At 38.6% G+C, this 12,877-nt stretch overlaps 1 protein-coding gene across 2 annotated transcripts in view; it reads left to right on the top strand.

Moving 5' to 3' along the window:
• The first annotated feature begins 209 nt into the window (after window positions 1–209).
• Window positions 210–12,877, top strand: part of POGLUT2 (protein O-glucosyltransferase 2) — a 28,143-nt gene continuing 15,475 nt past the window's right edge. Inside the window, exons 1-4 of one of the 2 annotated variants that reach the window (XM_032226603.1) lie at window positions 210–1,609; window positions 4,584–4,789; window positions 8,552–8,757; window positions 9,977–10,054. In XM_032226603.1, the coding sequence (XP_032082494.1) occupies window positions 1,428–1,609; window positions 4,584–4,789; window positions 8,552–8,757; window positions 9,977–10,054 (672 nt within the window). In that variant the 5' untranslated portion in view covers window positions 210–1,427. Of the gene's footprint in view, window positions 1,610–4,583; window positions 4,790–6,588; window positions 6,679–8,551; window positions 8,758–9,976; window positions 10,055–12,877 lie in introns of those variants that run through there. The other variant, XM_032226604.1, reaches the window with a different exon arrangement.

Raw genomic sequence — 12,877 nt, 5'->3', positions numbered from 1 at the left:
GCGTGCCGCAAAGACGGAGCCTGATTGGCTGGCGGGAAAAAGGGGGGTCTATACGTAATGCGCGCGCGCGCGCGTGTATTTGTGCGTTTCTCCAAACCTCGGTCACTTTAAAGTTTGTGGACTTCAACTCCCAGAATTCCCCAGCCAACATGTCTAGCTGAGGAATTCTGGGAGTTGAAGTCCACAAGTCTTAAAGTGTCCAAGGTTGGAGGTCCCTTTAACGTTCCCGCCTCTCTTTTTCCTCGAATGAGGATCGGTGCTTCTTGGGTAGGAGAGATAACCGGTCACTGCAGGAAGCCGGAATGCAAGAATCGTTTTGTTTTGGAGCGGTGTGGAAATTTTGTTAATCAATAATGCATATGAATGCAATTGAATTTCCCGATGCTGCAGTGTTGTCTAGGGATTTTTAAAAAAAAGATATTTAGATGCACTTTACACCGGTTTTTTTTTTAGCACGATCCTCTTTGTGGCCGCTCCCATATCAGGATAGGGTTATAGCGGGATCCGGATTGTAATATGTTTGTTATATTCCTTTTTAAAGATGCCCATCAACCTGGTGAACGCCATGTTTCCTAACCTGCAAGCAATGCAAAACGCTTGGTGGTAAGATGCAAACACAGTAGTCTTTCATAAGATCTTGCAAATATGCTTTTAATTTAAAACGCAAATTACGTCAAGCCTGTGGGGCCTTGTGTCTCTGCCCTTGTGATTTTACATATTTAGATAATAAACTAAATCAACATGAGATTCTCCCTAACATCTCTTACGGTACTGACAGTTGGGAGCTTTTAAGCAGGAAGATGCTATATGGCATATTTAAAGTGCTTTTTTTTAAAATGTGATTTTCCTACATTCCATCAGTTTCGCTACATTCCATCAGTTTTTCTGCCTATAAACTCTTCCCAATTTCCGGATGCCTTTGGACTACAATTCCCAGCATTACTGATGAACCTGGGAAGAGGCTCCCATGTGATTTTTCATTCGGAAGAAGTTTTCTTGGACCAATGATGCTATTCCTTTCCCTTCTCCACCCCTTTGGGCTTGGCAGTGATTGTAAGATGTTACTGAAGAAAAAAGAGTGAAAGGCAGCACAGGCAAGAAAACAAAGGAATTAGGATACAGCTTTTGTTCATCCCCCCCCTCCTCCTCTTTTCTCCTAAATGATCCAGAGCAAAACCAGACCTTCCCTTCTAGATTTTTAAAAGAAGCTGAAATTATTGGCTAGGAATTTTTCAAAGGACGCCTGGAAGGCTTGGAGCGTGCATTTAACAAAGCATCAGGAAATGATGTGTGGCTGAGGAAATATTTAAGAGAGAACCACATAGTGCATACTTCTGCTCGTTTTTCACCTAACAAAGCAATACGTCTGGCTCCCCGCTCCGCCTGGTATTTGGTTTGCTTTGTTTCTTAGAAAGGAAATCCTGTAAATGTTTAGCATTTGGTTGACTTGCTTTTTAGCTCTGGGGACAATCTCTGCAGTATGTGAATCACTTTATGGATCCCAGCTAAGTCCGGAAAGAAGTTTACTATGGGGACCTGGACTGAGAGCAGGGGTTGTTCTTCCTGCTCGGTATTTTTATATCCAGGCCGTGGACACTGAAGGGAAAAGGTAAGCACAGTTTCTCCGGATAACAGCTTTTCAAATTAGGGGGAGATACAGAGAAAAAGTCTGTAAAATAACTCAGGGTTATTATGATTCCACATAGACCTGCGAGTGACAACTATCTTTGTAGCTTAACCATTGTATATCTGTTTACTTCCCTCCAGCTTCTGTGTTCGTGTAGTTACTCATATAAAGGTAGTCCTCGACTTACGACCACGATTGAACCCGACTTTTCTGTTCTTAAGTGAGACATTTGTTAAGTGAATTGTGCTCCATTTTGCAAGCTTTCTTGCCACCGTGGTTAAGTGAGTCACTGCAGTTGGATAAGTTAGCAACCTGGTTGTTAAGTGAATCTGGCTTCCCTATATTGACTTTGTTTGTCAGAAGGTTAGCAAAAGGGGATCACATGACCCTGGGACCCTGCAACAGTCAGAAGTATGAACCAGTTGCCTAGCAACTGAATTTTGATCACATGATCATGGGGATGCTGCAAAGATTGTAACTGAAAAAGTCACTTTTTTTTCAGTGCCGTTGTAATTTTTAATGTACACTAAATGATCTGTTGAATGTCGAGGGCTACCTGTAGTACCTAAAATGCAATGAATGAGATGCTCCTGATAGGTGTCCTAATTTAGGATTAGGAAATCATGGAGACAATAGTAAGTTGCTTTTCCTTTATTGCAACAAGCTTGCGTCATAATGCAAAAACTTTAAATATTTTATTTTAATTTGTTTGCCTCCCATTTTGCCATAAGGCAATTCAGCTAATTCCCCAAGAGACTGGCTATAATTTTCCATATACCTCCATATGGAAGTCCACTTTCAAAGGTCTATTTCTATAGTTTCATCAGACCGCCTAATTTTGCATGTATGTTTGTGTGCATGCATCCTTCCATTCCACAGAATCTCATTTGTTATTTTTTTAAAATAATAATTTTGTAGCTTCACAGATGTTTGCTAGATTTCATGATCCCTTTAATATCCCCCCAAGTTTGAGAAAATATTTGGAATTCTTCTTATTTCTAGTCTCTATCCTAAATGTAGATAATTGAAATAAACTTTAATTACTTAATTGTTAGAAACATTGCTGTTTTTAATCATTTAAATGTTGTAAGTGATGGGAATATAATCTTATACAATCTACTGTCTTTCCAGAGAATCCCAACTTTATATGTGTCCGAATACTAATGTTTTTTTAAAAAAATCAGATACTGAATGGATTTTTTTATATGAAATTATGGGTGAGAAAAACTTTTCCGGAAAAAAAACAGTGTATTGCAGAAACAATGTAGTTTAGCATTGTACTTGATAATGGAACGCTTCTACCCATCCTAGATCTATAAAGATAGATGCAGCTTCTGAAATAGACTTCCTGAAATTATGAACTTCTTAGTTCTGGGGCTTTAAAGGGGAATTAGTTAAATTGATAAAAGAAAAGGCCTATATATTATCATGATGGTGGTATGCATCCATTCAGTTTCACAGACAGTGTGTTTCTGAGTACAGGTAGTCCTCAATCACAATTGAGCCAAAATTTTCTGTTGTTAAATTAGACATTTGTTAAAGTGGGTTTTGCCGCATTTCACAACTTCTCTCGCAAGAGTTGTTAAGTGAATCACTGCAGTTGATAAGTTAGTAACCTGGTTGTTAAGTGAATCTGGCTTCCCCATCGACTTTGCTTGTTAGAAAGTCACAAAAGGAGACCACAAAATTCTGGGACACACCAAAAGTCATAAATATGAACCAGTTGCCAAGCATCTGAATTTTGATCATATGATCATGGGGAATGCTATAAAGGTCATAATTATGAAAAACAATCATGTCACATTTTTCAGTGCTGTTGTAACTCTGAATGGTCATTAAATGAACTGTTGTAAGTCAAGAACTACCTGTAGAAGACCTTGGAAATGACTGGCAACTTTTGAGATATCAAGGAAGGTAGGATTTTAGAGTTTTCCTTGAAACAACAAAACTAGGGACATTCCCAAGGTCTAATATGAAACTAAGCAATTGTACACAATCTTTAAGAATCCTGTCCCACATATAATTTACATAGCCCTTTGGATTTATGTGTAACACTTAATGTCACAATGATATTATTCACTAGGCCAATGAGCAATATGAAATGAATATCCATTTTATATAGGAAGGAAAGCATCTTCGGTTAGCTTCAAAAAGTTGATGATCTATTTTCAGTTATATTATTCAGGCCTGGATCCAACAGTGAAAATAATTTTAGACTATGGATTTAATCTCTTTATAGAGGCTTTAGGCTTACAGAAGCTTTAGAGCTGTGTTTGTCCACCTAAATGCCTACTAATGTGTGGATTTCAAAACTTACAATTGCCCAGGTGACATGACCCTTTAGTAGTTGAGGTTCACATATCTGGATTAAGTTATGTTTGTGAAACAATGGTATCTCTACTCATTCTGCAATTTTAAGGTATTTGATTCCTATATCAGAAATATAGCCCCAGGATATCACGTCCTGAATTTCTGGGGAAATGAAATTTCTAAGAAATAATTTTTAAAGATTATCAGGAAGTTCAACTACAAAGTCAGATTGCTAATTTACTAGTCTTTTCTTGCAATGTGTAATTTAAGTGGCTTGAGGGCTCCTGAACTTTCCATTAACATGGGTTATCAGTGACATTCTGATGCAGGAATAACTTGATGAGCAGTTAATATAGAAGATAATTCCTTGAATTTTTTTAAAAAAGTTTTATAGATAGTGTGATGCATTTTAATATGGTAGATTAGCCTTCTCTAACCTGGTAACTTCTGGATGGTTAAGACTAGATCTCGCACCATTTCTAGCGACCATGGAAACTGCATCAAAAAGTTCCTGAATGGAAAAGGGTATATCAGGCTCATTTTTTTGGTAAGAATTCTGAAATCCTTCCACGCGTGGAAATGAACCTATTAAAAAAGCCTTAGTTCCCCCCCCTCCATAATTGTCTTGTTTTTATCCCTTGGATAGATTTACCACCTCCCCTGGAGAAAAAGCATTTCAGGTAAAGATCACAGCACCCGACGAGCAATTTACACGCGTGGGAGTGCAAATATTGGACAGGAAAGATGGTTCCTTTATCGTGCGATACAGAATGTACGCAAGCTACAAAAAACTGAGAATTGAAGTGTGGGCAAAAAGCAAACAGGTTGCCGAATCTCCATATATTTTAAAAGGTAAAGAAATGGTGCTGTACTCGCTTGAAACCAAGTTATTTTTAAAAATGCAACCTTCTGTGCAAGGATGCACGAACGTCCTGCAGTTCAGTTAGTCTTGTTTAGAATTAAGTTTCAAGTTTAATTTTATTTATAGGCTGCCTAATCCCGGAGGACTCAGAGGGGCGGGGGGGAAAGAAAATAAAGAAAATAAAAATAAAATAGACAAGTTAAAAAACAACACAGATACATTCATTTCAGTCGGGGCTGGACCTTAACGATGAAGTCAACAGCCCCAGGCCTGCCGGAATAGCCAGGTCTTGACAGCTTTTCTGAAGGCCATGAGAGTGGGTGAGGTCCGGATTTCTGGGGATAGTTCGTTCCAAAGGGTTGGGGCAGCCACAGAGAAGGCCCTCCTCCAGGGAGCCGCCAGCCGACATTGTCTGGCTGACAGCATCTGAAGGAGGCCCATCCTGTGGGATCTTACGGGCCGCTGGGAGGAGTGTGGCAGTAGGCGGTCTCGCAGGTATGCTGGTCCTAAGCCATGCAGGGCTTTAAAGGTAATAACCAACACCTTGAATTGTGCCTGGAGACCAATAGGTAGCCAGTGCAGCTCGCGGAGGATAGGTGTGACATGGGTGTACCTAGGTACACCCAATATCGCTCGCGCGGCTGCATTCTGGACTAGTTGCAGTCTCCGAACGCTTTTCAAGGGTAGCCCCATGTAGAATCAATATTTTCTTTTTTTTTTTGTTAGCAGATTTTTTTATTATTTTTTCCCTTCTACAACACTTTACAGTCATTATATCAACATTGTTATGTCATCATACCTGTACATGTATATAATATTTTGCTTCTATATTTACACAGCTTTATACACAGTTTTATATATATTTATATATATTGTTTTTTGGCTTAATCAATTTTATTCTTGTTTTGCAGCCATTTGTACTAATTGTTTCAAATTTCATAATATTCCGACTCTTCTTTATCTTTTAATTTCAGTGTTAATTTGTCCATCTCTGCACAATCCAAAGTTTTTTTTATCACTAATTCATCTGAGGGGGTATTATTTTGTTTCCAGCATTGGGCAAATGCTATTCTAGCTGTAGTTAGAAGATGTGTTAATATGTACTTAATTTTCTTTGTATATTTCCCTTTGATTATTCCCAGCAGAAAGATTTCAGGTTTGTATTTTATCTGTTCTCCTGTAATTTCTTGCACCCATTTTTTTCTTTTAATCTTCCTTTTCCCCTACCAATTTCTATTCCAAGAGAGGATGAGAGTAAATCTACATCTTGAGAGCTATTGAAAATGCAGAAGTATTAATTTTTATGAATGAACAAAGGAAAGAGGGGAAAGGAATACAGGTAGTTTTATTTACTACTAATATGTAGTCAATTTACTACAACTCACTTAGTGACTGTTTGAAATTAAAGTGGATTCCCCAAAAGGTTCATGCGAGCTGATTTTAAATCTCCTTTCTGCAATTACATGATCACATTTCAGACAACTAGCAACTAGTCTGCATTTAGGATTGTTGGTAGTGTACTGTGGTCATATGACCATGATTTATTATGTTTTTGCCCATATCAACATTTACTGCGGAGTGGGATTACTCATCGCGGCCAACTCAATGTGGGACAACTCCCCATGGCAATTTTCCCTGGGACAACTCGCTGCGGGACAATTCAATTATTCAATAAAATTATTTAAAATAATTTTAAACATATGTTAATTTTTGTCATTCATATTTCATTTTGTCCCTCCTTTGGCATCCTTTCTTTATTAATTCTATTCTGCTATTTCTTCGATATTAGTGTAACTCTTGTCCCATGGCAAGTTGTCCTGTGGTGAATTGGACATGATGAGGTCGGCTGTAGCACATTGGCTGTGGCGAGTTGGCCACGGTGAGTCTTACCCACAATGTATTTCAATTTAGCAATAACAAATACAGCCCCAAATCTTGCAATATAGCCAAATCTTGTAGATTTTGGAATTTCCATGCGAAATGTTGTGAGCTTAGGGCAGGAATGCCAAACTCTTGTTAGATTTGGTAATCTCCTGAGTTATTGGCTGCTAATTCTCTTAATGTCTCTCCCAAGGATGACTTGTTCTGCTGCAATGCACAAAAAGTTTGGAATTTTTTACAGTACTGTACACAATGTGTACATGAAAAATCTAGCCACATAATTGAAATAATGTGAATAAAGTAATGGCAATATAAGATATAGTAATGCCTGAGATGATTGGCGGAACTGCTGGCAAAATTCCTCTCTCTCTCTCTCTCTCTCTCTCTCTCTCTCTCTCTCTCTCTCTCTCTCTCTCTCTCCCTCCCTCCCTCCCTCCCTCCCTCCCTCCCTCCCCCTCCCTCCCTCCCTCTCCCTCTCCCTCTCTCTCTCTCTCTCTCTGTCTTAACATTTTTACATTTCTGTTTTTCATTATTTTGATGATAAGGCACCTGGCAAGATATTGACCAATCATTGCTTACAATGAAAGAAGAATAATTGAATAAATAAATAGGCAGATGTGCCACTATCTAGATAGAGATTATTTTTGTCTCATTTCAGGACAAAAAGTCTAAATTAATTTGGAATATTAATATATTTCATACTAAAGGTTTCTCAGCCAAGGAAAAACAATGTTGAAACTCAGACAGTGGTAATGCTTAAGACTAAGTACAGGTAGCCCTCTACTTACTATCACAATTGAGCCCAAAATTTCTGTTAAGTGAGATATTTGTTAAGTGAATTTTGCCCCATTTTACAACATTTCTTGCCAGAGTTCTTCAGTGAATCACTGCAGTTGATAAATTAATAATCCAGTTAGTTAGTTGTTAAGTGAATCTGGCTTCCCCCTTGACTTTGCTTGTCAGAAATTCGCAAAGGAGGATCATGTGACCCCGGGACACTGCAACCGTCATAAATATGAACCAGTTTCCAAGCATCTGGATTTTGATCACAGGATCATGAGGATGCTGCAAAAGTTGTAACTGTGAAAAACAGACTTAAGACACATTTTTTTCAATGCTGTTCTAATTTTGAGCGGTTACTAAATGAATTGTTGTAAGCCAAGGATTATCTGTAGATTGAGCCCAGATGTGAGAGGCCAAATAAAAACACAATTGGGGTCTCGAGGAATCTGGGAGGCAAGTCAAAAAAAGCAGAGCAATTAAAATATTGAAGCGGGCAAGGGACGATGGATAGATGATTTCTCTTTTTTGTTGTTGTTCTAATTTGCTTTTCCTTTTCTCTCTCTTTCTTTTTTTAGGTAGGTGACATGCTTAGAAGTTAGCTAGGATAGAAAGGAAAAGCCTTTTAATAAAAGGTGACATGATTAAAAGCTAGACTAAGTGATAGAAATAAGAGAAGGGGGAATATTAGTGTAAACACCTTTATATTATATAATAAAATAAAAGTAATAACAAGATAAAACATGAAATAATTGAATAATGTCAGATTGCAACCTAATATAAATGTGCATCATTATTAGAAATATATAAGTTGATTGAAGGTAATAATTATTAATTTTATTAGTTTTATTTGTGTTAGAATGTATGACACCCAGGTGCCACTCTGTTCATGCATTGATTTGATATACTTGTAAAAAATAAAAACTTGGGGGGGGGGAAATAAAATAAAAGACAATCGGGGTCTTTGCTTGAACAGTTGTGTAACACACAGTTATTTTGCTTAATCACAGAAGTTCAGAAAGGAGAATCCTTCTGAAGTTAGCCAAGACTAAATGCATGATATAACTTTAAAGCAACTGTATTGTGCACAGGACCTGTTTACCATGAAAACTGTGACTGCCCTCAGGAAGATGGGAGTGCTTGGCTGGAGATGATGAGCTGTCCTGAAGCCATTCCGCAGATTCAGAGAGATTTGGCACATTTTCCCGCCATCGATCCAGATAAAATTGCCAAAGAAATTCCACAACGGTTTGGACAGAGGCAAAGTCTGTGCCATTATACCATAAAAGACAACAAGGTACACCCCGTGCTATAGTGCCACAAATGACAATGACTGCCCTGCCAATAAATGTCTTAAAAGAAGAAGCCCAAAGAATGAGGGGAAAGTAGTTTCTCTGGATTCAAGGAAGCTGGGAGATGAACAGAACGCAAAGTCAATTTTACCTCTGTACATAGAGATTTTGCCCTTAAATAGTTACTCCCACGAATGGGCTGCTGGGGGTTTGCATGAGTTTGGATGATTCTCTAGCTAGAATTCTGCCTGGTTTGGTGAACACCCCCCCCCCCAAATGCCACCCCTGGCTATCACTGCCCGCCCTGCCCTTCCCACCCCGCCCCTCCCAGGAGTCTCCATGAAGCTCATTCATCGTGCAAGGTAAGTGCAGGGCCCACGCGGAGGCTCGGGGAGGGTGAAAAATGGGCCTATCGGAGGTTCCGGAAATCCAGAAACGGACTTGTTTCTGGCTTCCGGAGCCTGGGAGGTGAAAAATGGGCCTACCGGAAGTTCTGGAAGTCCGGAAATGGCCATTTCCAGCCTCTGGAGCCCGGGGCCAGCAGTTTTTGCCCTCCCAGAGGCTTGAAGAAAGACTCTGGAGCCTGGGGAGGGCAAAAAACGCCCCCCCCCCCTGCCGTAGTGTAGGAGGCCAACTAGGAAACACCCACCATGGCCATGCTGACCCAGCAATGGGGCAGCGACCCCGTTGCTGGAACTTTTGAACTCCACTCCTTGTTACTCCTATACCTCTCTACCACTGGTTTCTGCATCGCTTAGTCGTTTGATATAATGGCCATCACAACAGCTTGCTACAATAAATATTAAGCAATTATGGAGCGCATGCAATATATTGGTCATGAACTGAAGAATTTTTCTAAGTTAAAGGTATTATAATAAGAATAATAGAAGTTACTTAAACTTTCAGGGAATATGCAACTAGTTTTATTCCTTGATGACTGAATCCTTTCTAATCCTATGGAGTAACATGATAATATGTTATCACCCCAACCAACATAAGTCATTCTTGCTGAGGATAATAAGAAGTATGCTCCATGCCTATTGTAAAAAGTACCAATTTGGTAAGGATAAACAATAATTCTAATAAAGAGTTTCACAATCCCGTTACAGAAAGTGAACTTTATTGTGTTCCTTTGTTTTGGGGAAGTAAGAGAATGGAAATGAGCCTAATATTGTTTTGGAAAAGAAAAAAAATCCCTAATTTGTGATTCTTGAATTACTCTAGATTTATATAAAGACCCATGGTGAACATGTTGGCTTCAGAATTTTCATGGATGCTATTTTACTTTCTTTGACAAGAAAAGTGAGTATATGCTTTGACTATGTTATAAATCATTTTATTTTTAGTTTTAATTTAGTACTAGCTGATAGCCCGGCATTTATTCATAGGGGGAAAATGTTCGGATTAAACATAATGTTGGATTTTCCCCTTAACAGAGGGAGTCTCCTTGTTGAGTACTGTGAAGCCATTACCATGGCAACTCCTCTGTTTTGTACAGTAGAAGCCATTTTAAGGCACAACAGGATGTATCTTAAAAGAACCCCCCCACCCACCCAGGAGTATTAGGAGTGTCTTACACCCACAGTATTTTTTTTGTAGAGAGTAAGTCATCTGTGTACCAAGTTTGGTTGAAATTGCTCAAGGCATTCCAGAGGTATGCTGGAACACACACACACACATGCATACACAGTAGAGGGGGTTCCTACCAGTCTGGCCCAGTTCGGCTAAATCAGTAGTGGTATGGCAGCGGGGGTCGCTGGAACTGGCAGTGACCCAGGCCTGCCACGCCCCTGAACCAGTTCTCTAGTTGGCGCCATTGGCACCACCATCTTGTTTTTAAGTTCTGTGCATGAGCAGAACAATTTTAATTGAACTATGCATGCGCGCACAGCGCGTATCCAGCAGGCTCAAAAGCAGTAAAGCTGTCCAGAAGCTATCCCTGATACACATATTTGTTTTTATATATATAGATTTAGTACCAAATACTTGTCATACACTTGCAGAATCATCCTTTCTATTTCCTAAGTCTTCAAAGTTCACGTTAAAGTTGCCAAAAGAGGTATTTGCCCCAATGCCCAACTGTACTTCCAAGACTCAATGGCTGACAATGAAAGATGCTGCTTTGATAATCTTCCAGTGTAGTGTGGCAGCAGGACACTAAATGGGCATATTTAGGTGGCAGAAAATAGCCACTAGCCAATTAGTTCTGCTGTCAAAGCCCACTCCTCACCTCAGTTCTGAAAAATATGTCCTTTCCCCTGTCTGCCACATTGAATTATCCATTCTTATCCAAATAATCAACATTGACTTGATGGCAATAAGTTCTATCCTTCTTTATTGAATTAAGGCAGCTTTCTGGAAATAAAAGAGCTCTGTGTGTGTGTGTTTGTGTGTATGTGAATTGAATATGTGTCCCTTTCAATGGACACATATTGAAAAAAAGCATGACATTATTTTGGTGGTTTGGAGGTTTTCCTTAGTCCTCTGGAAGGAAGTGGGAACTTTTGGAAGTTTGCACATTATGTGAATGGCAATTTGCATAATAGAATAGAACAGAACAGAATTCTTCATTGGCCAAGTGTGATTAGACACACAAGGAATTTGTCTTGGTGCATATGCTCTCAGTGTACATAAAAGAAAAGAGACATATGTCAAGAATCATAAAGTACAACACTTAATGCTAGTCATAGGGTACAAATTAGCAATTGAATCATATTAGGAAACAATCGATATAAATCGTAAGGATACAAGCAACAAAGTTACAGTCATACAGTCATAAGTGGAAGGAGATGGGTGATAGGAACGATGGGAAGACTAATAGTAGTGCAGACTTAGTGAATAGTTTGACAGTGTTGAGGGAATGATTTGTTTAGCAGAGTGATGGCATTCGGGGGGGACTGTTCTTGTGTCTAGTTGTTCTGGTGTGCAGCGTCGTTTTGAGAGTAGGAGTTGAAACAATTTAGGTCCAGGATGTGAGGGGTCTGTAAATAATGATCTTAAAATTGAACCTGTATATTCTGGCAATACTAGACTGTGTACAGAATTCTTTCTGAGCTATGCTCAGGGGTTTTGGATCTCACCATTGAAAGAAGAATGTAGGATTTGTAGAAACTCTCACAATACCATTCAGAATATTTGTAGGTAACAGACTAGTAACAAACTACTACTACACATAGAGAGAGATGCTCCCTTAGGATAGACACCAGCATGAGCCCCAAAACTTGTTTCCTGTTTGAATGGGAGGCAGTTTTGAAGGACTACAAATTTGAAATGAAGCATTCCAATTGACTTTAGGAAACCTATTTAAAAACCTTTGAAATGTTGATGCATAGTTGCTGAAAACTATAGGCTGGAACTATAGACCACTAGATGGCAGGTTACTCATAAACCGTTTGGCTTCGAATTAAATATTCTGGTGTGTGTTAAAGAGATAGTAAATAATGCCTTAATAATCCCTCCCCCCCTCCCCGACAAAAATAGTTGAGGAAATGCAGATTTAGCAAATGCATTGATTTAATAAAGTCGTCATTTTCATTCAGCTATAAAGTTGAGAATAATAATACTGACCTACATCGCAGTATTATCCTAAGAGTTCCAATCGAAGAGAAATATGTAGCTGAAAATTGAACATGAGGTTCTTGGGACTTTCTGAATACATACTTGCACAATTATGTAATGAATTGTCTACAAGTAAGCAAAAAAATTCAGAAAGCACCAAATTTTTCACTATTCTAAGTGTAATTTACACACAGCATTTAAAGTAAATACCGTGTACTGATTACCAATGTACAAATGCAAAATTTTGATGGTTTTTTTTATCAGATGAATTTTTTGCCAGAAAATTATAGGTCAGTGAAGCTCAGAAATTCCAACATTACATAATATATATGCTAATCATCTATGCTAATCATCTTTCATACAGGAAATGTATCTGCCATTTAATGTTCCAGTTATGCTCTCTTAAATGTTACAAGGGAGATAGGCATAAAAAATTAATAAATACCGGTAAATAAAATAAAAAAGTTATATTAATCATATTTAAGGAGGTGGTAACTTTTCAGGAATCTTTTGATTGCCATCAGGAGAAACTGAATAAGCAAATGATAAGTAAATAATCAAAAATAT

This window comes from Thamnophis elegans, chromosome 11 (assembly GCF_009769535.1).
Source record: "Thamnophis elegans isolate rThaEle1 chromosome 11, rThaEle1.pri, whole genome shotgun sequence".
Classification (NCBI taxonomy): Eukaryota; Metazoa; Chordata; class Lepidosauria; order Squamata; family Colubridae; genus Thamnophis; species Thamnophis elegans.
Note: the sequence above shows the minus strand (reverse complement) of the source record. Positions and strands in the feature narration are given on the sequence as shown.